This window comes from Zootoca vivipara, chromosome 4 (genome assembly GCF_965207765.1).
Source record: "Zootoca vivipara chromosome 4, rZooViv2.hap1.1, whole genome shotgun sequence".
Lineage (NCBI taxonomy): Eukaryota > Metazoa > Chordata > Lepidosauria > Squamata > Lacertidae > Zootoca > Zootoca vivipara.
In genome coordinates this window covers 3,736,083-3,754,740 of record NC_142587.1, presented here as the reverse complement: position 1 = coordinate 3,754,740, position 18,658 = coordinate 3,736,083, and the positions used below count along the sequence as shown (strand labels likewise).

General features: G+C 49.1%; 1 protein-coding gene across 1 annotated transcript in view; it reads right to left on the bottom strand.

Moving 5' to 3' along the window:
• PCDH17 (protocadherin 17) overlaps positions 1–14,322 on the bottom strand; it is a 153,829-nt gene extending 139,507 nt beyond the window's left edge. The window contains exon 1 of the mRNA XM_060273306.2: positions 11,580–14,322. Coding sequence (XP_060129289.2) covers positions 11,580–14,180 — 2,601 coding nt within the window. The 5' untranslated portion in view covers positions 14,181–14,322. The remainder of the gene's footprint in view (positions 1–11,579) is intronic.
• Between the last annotated feature and the right edge of the window lie 4,336 nt (positions 14,323–18,658).

Below are 18,658 nucleotides of genomic sequence, written 5' to 3'. Positions count from 1 at the left end.
AATAGAAAGGCACCAAACAATAGGAATAACTCACTATTTTTTTAAAAAAAATTACTGAAACAAAATGATTTTTTAAAGTAACATCTAAATTATTTTAATGTATTCCATTCTTCTAATCAGACCAAAGCCTATTTATGTAGATTAGTTACATCTACAGTCTCAATTTATCCAACCTGTATTTATCCTTCGATCACAAAGCTTGTTAACTTAAATGGTCTTTTATTGTTATGATTCGTTTTCCCATAATTATGCAGTTTAACTGCCAGATTTTTTTCTGAATAAATATATGTAAACGCGCCAATCATATTCAGCTGTATTATGCTAGATGCTCAATGAACTGGAAGGAGCCATTTCAGTACAATAAAACTGCCTGGAAGTGTTCCAGGGCAGGGCCTGAAAATACCCGTAATCAAAGCGTCAGAAGGACTAGAATGGGCAAAGGGAGGGAGGCTGACACATGAATCTCAATGGATTGTCTGAAACATCGTCTGAAATTAATTTCGGATGTCGATCACTCCAAGAGCAAAATGAAAATAATTTTTAGAGAACACAGATGCCTAATTTCTGTTGCATGGGCACGGCCTTTATCAACACATGTGAGTTCTTCAGTGCCGTGAAACCAAGTTTCTTACACATCACCATCTGCCACAAAGCCTTGGGATACTGATGGCTTTGAAGAGTTACAAGACCACTTCCATCCCCATGAACCTTCCTGCATTCTCACTCTCCCACTGGCTTTCTGAAATCTTTGGGCCTGGGGGAGTGGGGAAAGCAACAGAAATACATTTACACAGGCTAGATACCCCAGGACAGAGAAGGTGGCAAGAAGCCCCTCTGCTAGTTTCCTGCCTTCTCTTTATGAAGGCACCTGAGCAGCATGGCACCTCAGGGTGTGACAAAGAAAGAGGGAAAGAGTTGAGCGCAGTCCAGAAGTGCAACCAATGAATTTAGCCAGCCAGAAGTCATTTCCAAATGGGGACAATGACTAATGTGAGGCAATGCATCAAATTCACTTGGAGGTGGGTTTTTTGTTTGTTTTTTGGCCTCTTCTTTTAGTACCTCAATTGACTATAGGGCAGACTGGGCCAATTAACAATAAAGCAGAAAATTGGATATATTACATGCTTGAAAGCTACTAAGATATAAATCCATCTGTGCGCCTTACCAATCTTATGCATAACCCAGAAATTCTAGAATTCTTCCTCTGTACCTCCCACAGCCCCACAGGTATGTTCCACCTGCAGCAGCATGAGAGAGCAAACCTGGGGCTCCTCTCGGACCCTCTTCATTGCACTCAGTGTGGTAATGTGATTAAAGGTCTACACATTTAAATTAGCATGCAACTAGCCCCTGTTTGCAAGATTTGTGAACTTCTGTGTCACCCTAGGATATGATATAATGCAGGAGAACACCTCACAAGTAACTTGGATCATATCCAGCTACACTGAGAAGCCTAAATCCATTCCTATGTTTTCTGAAATTTCTGCACAACCTTACAGTAAAAAAGAAATATCAGTGTAAGTTTTCCCATTTAATTAAACAAGGCTTTATGGAATACAGTAATGTTAATGAAAATGAGATTTAAAATCCAATCTTTTATGTGTCTACTCAGGAGCAAACTCTGTCAAGTTCATTTGGACTTACTCTGCTGTGCAAGTCTGCACCCTAAGAGGAGCAGCTGCCACAGAAGAGATTCAAGGCTCTCTCTGAAAACTATGTCAAAATTAGGGATGGGGAAAAATTTGATCAGTCCACATTTTAATTCAAACCTACCTCATTCACAATTCCCAAAACAATATGCAAACTGAAATGCATGTGTACAAAAATGATACAGTAGGGAGAAATGTACAAAAATGCATTGTATTGGGGGGAAATCATGCAAAAATGTGTATATTAGCGAGCAAGCGAGAGAGCGCGCACACAACACAGTGTATAAATGCTCATATAGACTTAAAACAAAAGGTCTCCAACTGATGCAGAATTAGATCAAATTCAATTTAAGATTGGAGAAGTAAGAAACTGAGAGCAACTAAAATCGACAGATTTCTCCATTCCTTGTCAAAATGTCACTCCTCATAAAAGCACCTCCTGTTCTACCAAGCTGAAGATTCGTAGCTATAGATAGACCTCTCCTCCCACTAACAGTGGAAATGGGTCCATTTATATTAATTTGGACACCTGCAGATACTGAATCTGATTTAAGACTAGTCTCATTCTTAATTGACAGCGCCACACTCCTTATGGTGCCATTACAAGTCCCTCCCTGCCACAGAGTATAGAGCCACGGGTGGCAATGACACGCCCCACCTGGGCTTCTCTTTCCAACGCTTACTAAAGCAAGAGGTGCTGGCGAGGGCTGGCAGGGATCAAATCCAACAATATCTAGGAGGCACTGCTTTGGCTACCATGAAGCAGCCAGGGAAGCCAGGAATTGTGGGAACTACATTTTCTATGGTTTCTGTTGGCCCTGGTCACTGCTGCACATGCTTCCAGCAGGGTGCAAGATCTAAAGCAGGCATCCCCAAACTTCGGCCCTCCAGATGTTTTGGACTACAATTCCCATCACCCCTGACCACTGGTCCTGTTAGCTAGGGATCATGGGAGTTGTAGACCAAAACATCTGGAGGGACGAAGTTTGGGGGTGCCTGATCTAAAGCACCCGTGAGGAACCTCCAGCCCACCAGCCTAATTGGACATGACCCAGCAAAGAGCTAAATTGGGCCTGAGAGGACATTTTCCCCCAAACACATCCACCTGGCCCACACCAGACATCATACATGACATTATGTAGGGGCAAGTAAAGAAGATTGAGGTGGCAAATGAATCACTATGATGCTGATTGTTTCTTGGCTCCACTGGGACCATCTGCACTGATGAGGTTCTCAGCACTTTGAAGTCCATTTGCAAACTGCTTGTATTCAATCCTCTTGCAAACGAACCACAAAGGCACCACAAAAGCTATACCAGGTCAAATAGCACACATTGCACAAAGGCAAACCTAAGTCAGATGTTGCTAACCTAAAGCAAGACCAGATCAATCCAAGGATCTTTCTTAGCACAGCTGACACCTTACATGGAGAAGTCAACCTATATATGTAGAAAACTGTGGGTGAAAACGTATATGGATAGAATGCTTACTGCATCTAGATATTGCACTATCCAAAGTGTTTCCCCCACAGATTCTGTGTAATTTTGTTTGTTTGCTTGTTGAATTTATATACTGTCCTATATCCACAAGCCTCAAAATATATAATCAAAATAAAAACAACAACCCAATAAGCTCCGCCCCCAACCTGCATACCTGGCTATGCAAAAAGAATGCATGTACTCACATGCTGCCTAGGGCCACAACAACCAGTTTCTTCCCATATTGCTGTTGTGCCAGAGTATGCCCAAGTATCTCTGGTGCTTGGAAATAGTTTCATGGAATAACATTTTCAGCCCACAGAACTGCTCTTTATCTAGAGAACACCAATAGTGTCACCGTTGATTTAATGAAGGTGCTTTCATTTCAAATGCATCATTAATCCTCCATTCTCACAAAAGCAGTATGTCCCTTCTTGGCTTCTTATCTTGTAGCTTCACTATCACTGTTGCAACAATCTCCCCCAAACCATGGCAACAATGAAAACCCTCCCAGCAATTGCTTGTGGTGCTGTGATGCCTTGGAAGCTGCACATACATAGGTCAAGTAGCTAAGGACTGCAGATCATAAAAGAAAGTGAGTTGAAGAATGAAGGGGTAAAGGCAAAAACGTGTCTGAGGAAAACCACACATAGGATCTAGAGAAGTGAGGCTGGATGACACTGAAGAAGGATGGAGACAAGCGAGAACTGGAGAAGCTTAGACACATTGTTTCGGGGATCCAATCATGTATTGGCTTGCCAAGAGTTGACAGTTGTGCCTTCTCATTGCAGCTACACTGTGACACTTGCAGTCCAAAGCGGGCTGTGGGAGCCAAGGGGAAGTAGGGTAGAGAACTGAATTGGACATCTTCTAGTTTGCATACTTTCAAAGTTCTCAAACTCTGAGGGTTCCTCGGTTAACACAATGGGAAAATCTATTTAAGCCTTCAGCACATATTCCTCAGAGTCAATCTCCAGAACCAATTTTCCCCTCCAGGGAATTAGGAAGGCTGGCTTTCCAATTCCCCATCTGCAAAGCATAAGGAAAGGGAAACTAAAGTGCAATCCCAACTAGGGTATTGTGGGCAGCCAAAATGGGTTCAGACTGAAGACCTGACAGAGAGGTGTGCTCTAATGATTTCTAAAGCAATTGGTCAGGAAGCCAGGATAGGTGGTCTTTGAGAAAGAGTGGAGTGTTTTAGCTTGGGTAAGTGGGCTTTGTCTTGGTGATCTACAACTTGTGCAAGCTGGGCTTAGCAGGCTTCATTTAGGGCCACACAGCCTGCTTTGGACTGCAAGTGTCACAGTGTAGCTGCAATGAGAAGGCAGAGCTTCTACACAACTGGCTCCTCATGGCTCCTGCTTAAAACACACAAAAATACCAGTACATTCAATAGTGATCTTGCATTTAATATAATACCACTTAAAATACACTGACAATTCTTTGTAAAGCATCTATTCCAGATTTGAGGCTTCTCAGTACAATTTCTGAATAGTAATGGACTTTGCTAAAAAGGAAGGAAGGAATCTCAAGTTCAAATCTTGTCTTTGACATAAAATCACTGGATGGCTTAACACAGATCCCTGGCCTAGTTCAGACAATCACAACCCAAAAACCACAGCTGAGGGGGTTGGGAATGAGCTGTGGCAAGACTTGGATTCAGGCACTCCCCTTCCTCTCTGCTAGAGGAGCAGCTTCAAAGCTGCCCATTGCACCCAAACTTAGGGAACTGTGGTTTCTTCTTACCAAAATTAGTTTAAACAAACCACAGATAGTGGGAGAGATGAGAAGCAGGGCTCATTCCATTAGCTCTGCAGAAAGACCAGCTCATCAGGCACTTCCTGCCCTTGACAAATGTATACGGTCGTTCTGAATGTTCTTTATATAGACTGTTTCTGAGAAGATCTGACTATCGTATTTGGGTGAAATATTGTTTCAATGAACCCTTTCTGTTCTTGGAAGCCAGAGCAAGGATTTCACGAGTGCAATGGAGCTTTGCCCCCTTTGCTCCCCCAAATCTACTCAGGGGGGTTGCAACAACTCCCAAACAGCACGCGGGGGAATGAGAGGGGAGGATGAGCCATCAGATAGGTGGAAAGGCAGGTGCTGAGGGAACAATCTCCTTGCCACTACTACACTGAATTCCACTCATATTATTTGGTCCCAGCCATGCAGTCTTCATAATACAGTAATTATTGTACAACAAAATGGTGATACTACGCAATCCTCCTAAGCATGCATACTGAGACAAAGAGGGGAAATATGTGGTCCTCCAGCTGCATCATCAGCCCCAAGCAGAATAGTACAATTCTTGCACTGAATGTGGATGTCACATTAAAATATCTGGGCCTGACTTCTGAGGAAACCTCCTTCAGCACATGCTGCATGAGTTCTGGGACACAGGCCCTCATTATTTATTTTTCAAAACAGGGCTATCAGCTAGAGATCCAGGCAGCTAGTGAATTCCATTAACTCCTGCTACCTGAAAATTGCTACACATATGAAGGATGCAAAGAAAATTAAGAAGTATGTGGCAAATTTGGTTGTGGATTTTTCAGTGTGTAACATAAACACAGTATCTTTAAAAAGAAGAATTCTCCTCTTTTCCTGTTGCTGTGTCCTCAGGCTCTATTAAGCCTTCTCAAAACAGACACACTGAAGTTTCTAACAGCAAGCAATGCAACAATAGCACATATAGATGAACAGCATGAACAGAGCTTATGGGTTTTTTCTTCCCCTCCCAAAGTCTCTTCTCTTCTCAGATGCTACTAGGGACACCTGGTGATGAGGTTTCATTGGGATTTGACAGTAATCTGTCAGCACATCGTAAACATCAGGTGCCTGGAAGTATTATGAACGATCTGTACTTTATCTTAAAATGTTACAGGACTGCTTACCACAACAAACCATGGTGATTCTCAGCTTGAGAGTTTCTTGCAAAATGGCCTTTTTTGTTGCCACTGCTCAATAAAAATCTGCAGCTGTGGTTTTCTTATTGTCTCCACTCTTGCTATATTTACAAATCTCTCCGCACCAGATCACAAGTACAATCGTAAATATTCTCTATGATCATCAGCACGAATTGCATATGTAGATAGTTTTCAATGCTGCTGTCATGTCACTTTAAAGAACCTATATCTGCTGCTTTCCCTTTATCCATCAACTCTTTCATCTTTCTGAAAATGTAGAGAGAAAGAAAGAGTGGCTTGTTTGCCAGAAGTAAAAAAACACACACCAAAAACAAGCCTTTTGTGTGTGACTGTTAGCATGAAATTACTGCACTTATCCACACAAGTTTTCTTCTTCTGATTTTACATGCAAGGATGCTTATATCTGAAAGAAACAGAACAAATCCCTGTTTGCCTTATTTAAGTGACTTGGGTCTGTATAAAAACTTCAGAACTGTCCAGCAGGTTCAGATGAAGGTTACAAACAGGAAACAACAGGGGGCGGGGGGGGGATCAGTTATAATTAGCCATGTAATGAGAAAAGCTTACACATAAAATGCCTCCTGGATTTTATTCATCAAGCACTGGACATCCAACTGGGAGAGGGCCTAAAGGATGTAAGGAGTCAGGTGGTCCTGAAGGACCCAAATTGTTAAGGGCTTTGTAGAATAATCCAAGGACCCTGAACTTTGGGAAGTCACTCTCTCCCGAGCCTCCTCAGCCCAGAGTAACTGCACAATAATAGGAGTAATACTATATTATACATGTAAAATAAGGGTGAGTTGAAGCTCTCCTTTTTCTCCAATGCAGTCCCCTATGGATTACCTGAACATGAAAACCAGCTACCATGGATCATTCCCTCTTAGCACAGCAGCCACTTCCCTAACCAAGAAAGGTTTGCCCTTGCTAGTATTCCTGTTTATGTGGGAGCTTCTTCTAAAAGGGGTGGAAATGGATCAGAACTCCTCGCTCCTGCACTTGCCATGTTGTGCGGCCTTTTAGCTTTCATGATTTACAACACAATAACTGTTCCAGATGCAGAGTATTACAAAGTGTAGTCTGTTCTGAAATCATGCAAAAAGGAAATAAACACCCAGAAAGTTTTACTAGTTGATCTTTGTTGGGGGGGGGGGGTTAACAGTTTGTTCTGAAGACTAAAAAGCATGGAGATTTAAAGAGTTCACAGTTACAAATGTATGGAGTAAGGGATTGGGGTTCACGTTCTAAAACACATCCCCAAAAATATTTGAACTATTTTAGCACTTAGGCTGTTGTGGTTCCTACTGAAATTTGAATCTTAGGTACCAGCATCAGGCGCACTGATAACTTTCTACACGTGGATTATTTGCCACTGTGAACTGTCAAAAGAAAAAGACATAGAAATCCAACACCAGTTACTTTTCCTTGTGTAGGGAAATTTTTATTTTTCCCCATGGGAAAGAATTCAAACATGAGACTCCTCCACCTGCAGCCTGATGTGGTATAGTCCCAGAAAAGCTGTATAATAACACAGTCGCTTACTGTGTTATTTGAGCCCATGTTATTTGAGGGAAAAGAGTATTATTTCACACTAGTGCTGACATCTTGAGGCATCCTGGCCTGCTGAGACCATGTGGGTCAAGAGTCGTACTCATTTCTGAGGAAGTACATATTTTTATTTAACTCCCTTTACCTGGGTTTCTAGCACTGGTCCATCTGTACCATTGCATAAGATGGAGCAATTCAACAGGCGAGCCTTTCCCTATCCTAGCGTTTTCAAGCCAAAAATGGAGGAAAGTGACATTTCTCCCCAAGAAAAAACAGGAGAAGTTTCACAGGAGGTATTTTAGCAGGGGTTGGATGGCCAACTGTAGCTGCCAGGCTCCCACATGGAACATGAGGCTGGAGCAGAACCTCTAGGATTCTATCCTCAGCTCCAGGATGGAGTTTTCCATTACTAACTGCAGATTGGTAGCCATGCTCAACTTGTACCCATGGAGCCTCATACCCACAACCCACAGAAATTGGTCACCTACCACTTGATTGAAATATCTTTCTCGAGAACATGTAATGCCAGAGGCACTATTATTTATTCATGGCCTAAACCTTGGGGCCCCTGATCTTCCCATGTGGGAAAAAGGAGGGAGAATTTAGTCTGATGACTCCACAATCCCCTCTGTCACACCAAGTTACAGATCCTGCAGTTAGTTCCCATCCATGGTTAGCATTTTATTACATATATATAGAAACCACAGAACACCTTTTTAAGGGAGGAAATTCCTCTTTCAGTTTTATATAAATTTCAGGACAAAAAGATATAATGCAGTATTACACTGTAAAAAGGAAAACAAGTCATGTTTGCCAACTGGGATTTTACACTACATTAAAATCTTTAATGATTCAGCACCATCAATACATGTTATTTGCTCTAGATGGATATTACATGGTTTTAGCAAAATATAATTCTCTAAGATTTAAGTAACTATTACACTAGATAGAAAATGGTTTTGGAGAGGGTGGGTTTTAGAGGGCTTGGTATTCTAATTACTCCATTTCACATTTTTAAGACAGACACGATCTAGACAAATGCCACTAGGAAAAAAATATCCATTTTAAATGCATGAATTATAAATCAAATTACTTCCGTTCTGCCCTAACCTGATATTCTTCCTCCAAGTGTCACTTTTTGTTAAAATCAATTTCAAATTTTGAGTATTGCTCAGCTCACCTAATTGATAGCAACACACATTCATGATAAGCATAAAATGAAATTGTTTCTGTAATACAACTCAATAGTGGGAATTGAAGAATGGTTTGCAGTGACCTTGCAAGGGGGGTTGCCGTTATTAGAAGACATAACTCTGCTGGATCAGTGATTGCAGTATTTGGGCCTAAGGCTTGCCAGATATCAGCACCCCAGCCTCAGCAGAACAATTGGAGATTAGTCCATCATAATGATGTACCAGGGGAGTGTGGATGGCAACCTATTATATGGGCTGGGAGGGGCATGCTGGAAGCCCACAGGATTCCTTCTGGTGGAGACAGCTTCTGCTCTCCCCTCAACATTGGTTCCAAGAGCCGCACTCCCCACCTCCAGGAATGAACAACAGCCTGTTCACCTACACAGGAACTTGAAACATGAGCCATTCAGTGACACCATTCGAGTGGGAGTTCAAAATGTGTGTGGACACATGTTTACTCAGAAATAAATCCCCTTAATGTCAATGGATGTTTGCATAGGATTGCTGCGAGAGGCAGAAAGACAGAAAAGAGCAGCAACCTTAAAAGTATATGAAATCATGCAGAAATGAAAATCTCAAACCCATTATAATTTCTTTTCAGCGCACCAAGAGCAAGAGAGCAAGTTTCCCCATTAAGCCTGGAACATAAATGAGTCTCTGTCACTTCTGATACACTTAGATCATTCCCCTGTGACTCAGAACAGCATATTAGAAGGGACCCGGGACAAAACATACGACATTGGCAATGTTTAGCAGCCATTATCCAGAGCCTGCACAAGGTTGTTTTGTCATAGGCAAACATCATTCCACAACTACCACTATTTGTACACAGAAGAAAACAAACCCGGGTCAAGTCCTGTTCCATTGGGCTTAGACCCAATCGGCTCATCATGCAGAATAAATGAAGGGGTGGAACTTTGAAATGTACCGCTTCAAATTTTAGGTGAGGCTGAGTCATGCACTTTATGCTCCCTGCATGTAATAGGCCAGCACATCAAGAAGAGCTGAATCCCAATATAGTATTTTACTACCGTGCAGAGAGGTTGCATTAAACATAAAACAGTGTTCAAAAAAATATGACACGCCCCACCTGCAAACCGAAGTGGAACAATCTAGAATGCAACCACTTCATCCTGAATTACGGTAGGTGTAGATTGACTCTGAGTAGCCTGAGACACACCCCAGTGAAGTCCTCAGGTTTCAGCGAAACTGAGCTTAAATTTAAGCCTTCTGGTCCAGGCTATTGAGATGCCATCTATAGCCCACTGACTCTACAAGAGCCCTCTGAAATAACAAGGGCATGATATGGAAATACTGAGACCCTGGGAGATGACTTCCATAGCATCATTATTCCAAACCAACGATCTTCCCCCTTGAAGAAAATAATTTACTTCTCTGAATATCCAATGCAGAACATTCCACCTCCATCTGCAAGTAAAGAGATGTGTGGCATGCAACCCACGCCAAGTTGAGCATGTTTAAATTAGTCATGTACAGGTGCATTACAGTTGTGCATGTGCTTCTGTCTCTACTAGACTTTAAAAGTAATTAATTTTGTCTGTATCATTGCCATTCCACAAACATTTGCCATCACTTTCAGGTACTTGCAGCATAAAAATTAACCCATTTCAGAGCTGATTTACACATACATGTACACTACTAGACAGTTCAATGGTGCAACCCTTGATAAATGCTGGCTGAATGGCTGCACTGACTCCACTGAAAAGCACCATAGTCAGGAGAATGTACAATATTAAAATGTTATCCATTGTATTCAAACTCTGATGGTCCATTCATACATGCAAGTCGCCATTTGATTTGCTGTTATCAAATGAGGAGCACGCACGCCTGCAGAGTCAGTCTGAAGTCCTTGGCTACAAGGCAAAAATCAAAATGTCGATTCATGCCAATAATAAATATTGTGCCTTCGCTTCCTTTTTATTTATTTGCTTGTATATTTGAATCCCATGAAGTGGAGCTCAACATATAAATTAAACATATACGCAGCTAAACATATATTCTCAATCCAGTTGAATTTAAGTATAATCAGAGCCAACAGTAGGGTAAAGGCACATGGTGAAAACCTTTTCTGTGGAATTTCAAAGTGTTTAACTTTCATCAGATAGTAGCGATGTAGCAAATCTAACTGCAGACTTTATGTCTCTTTTAACTGCTTAGTTCTTTTGGTTATGAAGAAAAAGTGGCAAAGGCACACAGTACTCTTATGTCAAAAATAAATATTATGTGTATATCTCTGTGTACAAATATATTTAATAAGACATTCTAAACATAAAAACACACATTTGCAAACAGAATTCACCTTGACATACACGAATGGAGAGCTACATAAACTGCATCTGCAAATTTCCTCAAATCAAACCCTATATATGTAGATATATTTTTTATTTAACTGAACAATATCTACCATCTCCACTTAGCAATGAGGGATGGGCCTACCCATTTTCCCTGGGAATATTACAGTGAAACCTCAGACAAAGCACCTCTGCTGGTCAATTTCCAATTCTGAGAAACCCGATCAAACATAGAGGTTCTAGGTCTAAATGTGCACCAGTTTCACAGTACTGTAATGCTTCATTGGTATGCTTTTTTTTTTTTTTTTTTGCTGACCCAACTTCCAATCAACCTGCTACCAATGAACTGAAAACAGAATCAGACCCAAATGCGGGCAGGTTTTTGGAGAGAGGCCTCTCAGCAGGTTTCACTGCAGACCTAAAATGCAACTGGGCCGTGAGGGAGTTTTGGGTGATTTCTAAAAATCTCCTACCTGAATTATGGACATCCGGCTCGGGGGAGCCTCACTGACGTTAGTCCCTTGCCCTGTGAAGCTGGTGTGGCACCCCACATGCCCCTGCGGCACAGTCAGGTTGTTGGAGGCAGGCTTCAGGTACATCACCTCCGACCTGGGCGAGCTCAGGGGCAGCCGGGTCTGGTAGTCAAAGTACATGGGGGAAGTGGCCAAGGAGGGGCTGCTGACCACGTTCATGACATTGAGGGGCCCCCGGCTGTCCTCCCCTTCACTGGGCACCAGCATGATATCGTTCTTGCTAATCTTCTTCTTCTTGCCCTTGCTCCCGCCGCTGCCTCCTCCCCCACCTCCGCCACCACCCCCTCCACCCAGCTGAGGGTGGCTGTACTCAGCAATGCGGCAGTTGTAGGTGCGGATCTCCTTGTTCTCCCGCTTGCACTTCACGGCAATGGTGATCATGGCAGCCAGGAGGATGATGGAAACGGTGCTCAGGGTGACAATCAGAGGCAGGGACAGGTCCCAGTGGGGTCGCCTGTGCTGCTCGCCATTCACCTGCGGCTCACCTGCTTCAGGCAGAGGTCCAGCCAAGGCCCGCACAATCAGCTTGGCCACTGCGGAAAGGCTGGGCTTTCCATGGTCACTGACCTTGACCACGAGCTCAGCCACAGGGCTCAGCTCTTCCCAGTAAGGGTGCAGTGTGCGGATCTCCCCACTGGTCGGGTCCATCTCAAAGAGGTGCTCCTCATTGCCTTCCACAATCTCATAGGTGAGGCGCCCACTTTCCCCAAAATCGCTGTCCATGGCACGGACAGTGCCCACGGGATACCCAACGCCAGCGTTCCTCGGGACCTGGAGCTCGGCGGTGTCATTGATGAGGGCTGGCAAGACAATGAGAGGAGCGTTGTCATTGACATCGAGGACAGTGACGCGGACGGTGGCGTTGCTCTCACGGTGGGGGGAGCCGGAGTCTTTGGCCAACACATGGAACTCAAAGTGCTTGGTCTGCTCGTAGTTGAAGCTACGCAAGGCATAGATGGCGCCATTGGTGGGGTTGACGGAGACATAGGTGTAGATGGAGACATCGCCCACGTGGCCCGGCAAGATGGAGTAGGACACTGTGCCATTCTGCCCCAGGTCTGGGTCCTTGGCCAGCACAGAGCCCAGGTACTCCCCGGGGATGTTGTTCTCAGGGACCTGCAGCACATAGAGACTCTTACTGAAGCGGGGAGGGTTGTCGTTCTCGTCCAGGATCCTGACAGAGAAGGATTTGGTGGAGTTGAGGGAAGGGTTGCCCCCGTCTCTGGCCAGGATGGTGACATTGTACTCGTCCTGCACTTCTCTGTCCAAAGGCCGGTCTGTCACCACGGTGTACAAGTTGTCGTAGTTCTCCTCCAGGGTGAATGGCACGGCCCCGTCCCCCCCGCTGCCATCCCCTTGCACCCGGCACTGCAGCTGCCCGTTCCTTCCCGAGTCCCGATCCGTCACTCTCACCAGGGCGATAACGGTGCCGGGAGGAGCCGCCTCGCTCAGCGCCCCTTGGCGCACAGAGACGAAGCCGATGGTGGGTGCGTTGTCGTTGCGGTCGACGAGGCGCACGGTGACTTTACAGTGGGCCGGAATGGGGTTTGGCCCCAGGTCGCGCGCCTGCACGTCGATCTCAACGAGGCCGCCCTCCTCGTAGTCCAAGTTGCCCTTGACGCGGATCAGGCCCGTCTGCGGGTCGATGCTGAACAGCTCGCGGACCCGCTCGGGCGCGTAGCCGCTGAACGAGTAGAGCACCTCGCCGTTGGTGCCCTCGTCGGCGTCGGTGGCGTTGAGGTCGATGACGGCCGTGCCCAGCGGCGCGTTTTCGGGCAGCTCCACCACGTACGAGGCGGCCTCGAAGACGGGGCTGTTGTCGTTGGAGTCGATGAGGCGCACGTTGAGCTGCACGGTGCCCGAGCGCGGAGGGTCGCCGCCGTCGACCGCCGTCAGCACGAGCGTGTGGTGGCTCTGCTCCTCGCGGTCGAGCGGCTTCTGCACCACCAGCTCGGGGAACTTGGTGCCGTCGCCGCGGGCCTTGACGTCGAGCGAGAAGAGGCCGTAGTCGTCGCGGGTGAGCACGTAGGTGCGCAGCCCATTCTCGGCGGCGTCCGGGTCGTGTGCGCTGGCCAGCGGGAAGCGGGTGCCCGGCGCCGCGTTCTCGGAGATGTCCAGGTCCACTTGGTCCGACGGGAAGGCGGGCGCGTTGTCGTTCAGGTCCTGGATCTCGACCTTTATCATGCAGATCTCCTGGTCGTTGGCGAAGACCTCGAGCGACAGCTGACACTTGGCGCTCCGCCGGCACAGAGCCTCGCGGTCCAGGCGCTGCTTGGTGTACAGCAAGCCGCTCTCGCCGTCCACGTCCAGCAGGTGCGGAGCCGAGTTCTCCAGCACGCGGAAGGTGGACTTGGAGCCGCGGGCGCGCTCCAGGGACGGCAACCCGCCGCCCGCGCCGGACTGCAGCCGGGCATCGCGGCCGATGTTGCCGATCACTGTGCCGGCGCCCTGCTCCTCGGGCACCGAGTAGTTCAGGTTCTTGAGCGTCAGGGCAGGCAGAGTCCAGCACAGCAGCAAGCAGCAGGCCGAAAGGGGCCACATCCCCGGGCGCGCCGACGAAGCCCCCTGACGAGGCCGCCCGCTCTGCCGTCGCTCCCCGCGGCCGGGAGTCGTCGCGCCCGCCGCCCCCTCGGCCGCCGCCTCGCTGCGCCCCGGCTCGCCGCCGCCTTCGCCTCGCTCAAGTTCCAGGACCTGTTGCTCGCCAAGATCCGCGCAGACCCGCCAGCCCCACCATGGAGGCAGCTCGCGGGGGCGCCTGGCTCTGGCTGGCGGATCCCCCTTGCGGGCGGCGTCCAACTTCGGGGTGGAGAGAATAATTCAGAACCCCGCAGCTTCTCTTCTGGACCCAACGCAGAAATATCCTCCAATGCACGGACTTGACGGCGGCGAGAGTGCGCGCGTGTTCTCAAGGAAGAGCTTCCTCGCTCCAAGGCGCCTGGCCCAGAAGCGCAGCCCCGCCGGCGCGGCCAGGGAGGGGCGAGCAGCCGCCGGGCTGGGAGGGGGCCGCAGTCGCTCGGCCAAGTCTTGGGGGGGGGGGCGGCGGCGGGGAAGCGACGCCTGACGGCTCCGGCTGCCGGGTTTCCTCAGCGAGCCTCTTGCTGCAGTTGCCGATGCAATCTCACCGGCTGCGCTGCTGCCGAGCACCGCATCTCTCAGCCTGGACCCGCCGCCCGCTTGGCCGCCTCCTGCGGCGCCAGAAATAATATTCTCAATCGGAGGGGAGGCAGAGCGCGGTGTCCAAAAGCCCCCCGATAGAGCCGGATCTCTGCAGGTTTGTAAGTCCTACACACCAGATCCTCCTCCGGGAGGAAGGGGGGGGGAGAGATGATTCAGAGCCCGCCAGAACCGCTCCTCCTCCGGATTTGCAGTGGGTCTCTCGGCAAAACGAGACGGGGAGGAGGTGTCAGTTTAAAAAAAATAAATAAATCAGCTACCGGCCCCGTCAGAAGCACGCCGGAGAGGGGGGTGCTGCTGCTGCGCCTGGGAGATCGGGAGGAGCCGCCGCCGCCGCCGCTACTGCTCGTGGCGCCGCCGCCGCCACCGCCACGAGCCCCTCGGCCGCCCGCCTCTGCCTCTCGCTGCTGCCTCTGTGCGTGTCTGCAAGAGCTCTGCACTTTCCTCGCTGCAGTTTAATTTCAGTTTGCCTGCCTCGCTCTCTGTCTTGGCCGTCAAGAGGAAATCAACAGGCAACTCATGGCTGGGCGCATAGAATGGAAGGGGGGAAAGCGAGAGGTGGGCGCTGTGTGTGTGTGTGTGTGTGAGAGAGAGAGAGAGAGAGAGAGAGAGAGAGAGAGAGGCGCACAAGGAGTCTCTCCCTAAAAGCGAAAACAGCCTTTGCATTCACGAGGCAGCGCCTTCAATCGCCCCTCTTTTCTTCCTTGCGCCTCCATCTCCTCCCCGTCGCAAATGCCACTTTTGTCCTCTTCACCGAGTAGAGTTTCACACAGCTTCGCTAAAAAAATATTTTAGAATCCTTTCATTTTTAAAAAAATGCTCTCAGAAACGGGGAGGGAAAAACATGAGGCTGCAGCAGCCACGGCTCTTCGGTGCCTTTTTACAAGCTTTTGAAACAAATACGTGTCTGTGGAGCGACAGTAAAATGCGGAGAGATTTTTAAGGCGGGGGGGGGGGAGTTGGCTGGCGGGAGGGGGGGTTATGGATGGATGAAGGGTCTTTAAAACAAACACACGCACGACTCCCTCCCTCCCTTGGACTGGATGTCAGGATTTCAGAGAACAGTCTTTACTCTCTCCCAGCTGTCGTCCATGGAAGCCAGAACCAGAATTGCAGGTGTTTCGAAGCTCGCCGAGCAAGAATCAGTAGCGCCTCACGTTGCTCCCAGGCAAGCCAGAGTTGCAGCTTCCTGGGCTCTGGACACACAAGACGCCCCCCCCCCCGGCAGTCGGGGCTGGAGGATGCAATTCTACAGTCTCAGAAGCGCCGAGTGGGAGCAGGAAAAGAGCCTGCTTTTAAAAACAATGCCATTTGTTGCAATCCACACAGAGCTGTGGGGGGAGCACAGGTGTGGGGAGGGTGCTGGTCTCGGATCCACTGCAATGTTGTTGTGACCCCTTGTTTTCCTGGGTATCACGTGTGATAGAAACACCCAGAGTTCGGATGGAGTGGTGGCGGGCGGGAGAGAAACACGCCACACACTCGCACTGCGCACACACGCAAGCTGAAAAGCACAGCTCTGGCAAGTTTCGGCGCTGCTCGGATGTACGTGAGAAGCAGTTATCTTCTTTTGCTGTTATTTTGCATCACTACGTAAGTCCTGAGGAGGATGGAAGGGCCAGGAGCGAACCCTGCAATGTGCAATCCGCTGGAAGGCGAAAGCTGCTTCGGTCGCTTCCCCCGCCTGAAAGCAAAAAATCCTCTGGCGGGTGGATCAGTGGGTCAAACCCCACGCGCAGCAGGAGGGCGCGCGGAGCCCGTAGCGAGCAAATCCATCCCGCTTCGATCCCGCAGCAGGTAACGGCTGGGAAGACCGGAGGCAGATGCAACAGTTGGATGTAGCCGAGGAGGAGGAGGAGGAGGAGCAGCAGCAGGAGGAGGATCGTCAGCGGCGCCTCCCCCTCCTCCCTTTCTGCAGCATTCGCCGGATGCAGCAGCAGCAGCCGCGCAGCCCCTCGCTCTCTCGCTCGCTCGCTGGCTCCCGCCTCCGTCTTGCCGACTGACTCTATTCACCTCACGCCGCCGCTTAAACATTGATACTGATTTCTCGCCAGCCAATGGCGGAGGAGGCCGAGGGGCTGGCCTCCAATGAGGGGCGAGTGCCTGGCTGCCGCGGGGCGGGGCCAGAACCACCACCACCCCCTCTCCCGGCTTCGCTGTCATTGATGAGAAGGGAAGGGACTCGGATGGGAGAAGCGGGAGCGAAAAGCGGGACGCGGCGCCGCCGCCTCTTTCGCGTGCGCCGGGTGACGCGGCGTCTCCTTCTGCACTGGGGGTGGGGGGGAATGTTCTCCAGCGGGGTGAGTGGGTGCGCCTCACCGTATATCTATGCAGCTCCCCCGCCCTTTCGCAGGGTCCACGTGCAGCCAGCTTCGTCCACGTTCGCCTGCCTCTGTTGTGTTTAATCCGGATTTGCCATTTCCAAACACTTGAGAAAACACAACGCAAACCTGTTGCCAGTTTGCAGTGAGCAGCACCCCATTGGGCATCTCTCGACGACACCTCTTTCTTGACTGATGGTTGTTGCAAAATAAGGGGGGGGGGTTGAGGTTCCCACGGGTTCTTCTGCCCCCAGCCTAGGGGGAAGGCATACTGGCCTGCCCGCGGCCTGGAAGGCGTCCTTTGGATGAGCCTGGGGAGTAAGGGACTCGAGGAGCTCCGCACTCGCTCTCTTGGGAAGCTGCGCGATTCAAGCAGCCGCGCAGTGGACGCGGGAGTAGCGCTATGGGAAGCACCATCGGAGAAGGTAGCGAAGAGGTCACCGAACTACTCGCAAGGGTGCCAGCGCACCTCTGTCACCCTTTTGCAAAAGCGCGACAAGGCGAAGATGATCCGATTCAGTCCAGCGCAAAGTCCCCTTTCTCCGCTACTCAAAGAGCGCAATGAATTGTGCCAGGCAAACCCTCCTGAGGTTAAGGCGCGAATTTAAAATGTTTTTAATCAACTAAAAACTAGGTGCACTGTGGTCAGCAGGCAGGCAGCGGCGGAGATAAGGCTGCGAGTCTGTGGCGTGGCTCCCGAGGCACGCAGCTCTCCGTCAACTTTGGGTGCTGTAATTAAAACATTAGTTTCTGGTCCCCATTGAGAAGGGCGGGGAGCTGAGATCCTGTAGACCGGTCTTCGGCACCCTGGTCTATAGCTCCCCTTCCTTCTCAATGAGGACCAGAAACAACAGCGGAGAGTTGACTGGGCGTCGTTTTCCTCCCGGCTGTCCCAGTCCTAGTAGATGTGTAAACGCATCGGGGGTCAAGGCTGCCCTGTTGATCCCGGCAGCTCGTCACTTGCTCTGGAAATCTCCGTTCAAGACACGTGAGGACTGGTTGGGGAAGGAAAGCATTGTGTGCCTGGCCAAGGGCGCTCTCTTCATTATTCCTGCTCTCTAAGGCTAAGCCCTGCCCTGGCACGGAAAGGCGTTAAGCCCCTTACACTTGGGATGCCCATTTGCCCCCCTTTCATTCCTCTTTGCCACGCCAGTCTTCAGTAGCGGGAGGGGGAATCCGCACCCCACCTGAGTCCATGGCGTCGGCGTCAGCTACGCCGTGCCTTATTGTCCCCAGGAAGGGGCTTTCCCCAGGTGCACCCTGTCCTCCACCAGGACTAGGAGAATGGAAAAGGGTCCAAGGCAGAAAGGAGAACGCCTCGCTCGCTCTGCCTCCTGCGCGATGTCTAGGGAAGCAAACCGGGCAGCAGAGGAGGGCTGGGATGGGAATCCCTCCAGGAAGAGGAGGGGAGGCGCGCAGGGTCGCCTTCTGGACCTCCCTCCGCTGCGGTTGGAGGTGTTAGTTGTGAACAATAAACTTCCAGGGAAATAACGCGCCCTCGCCCCCTCCAGTAGGCATTTGGGG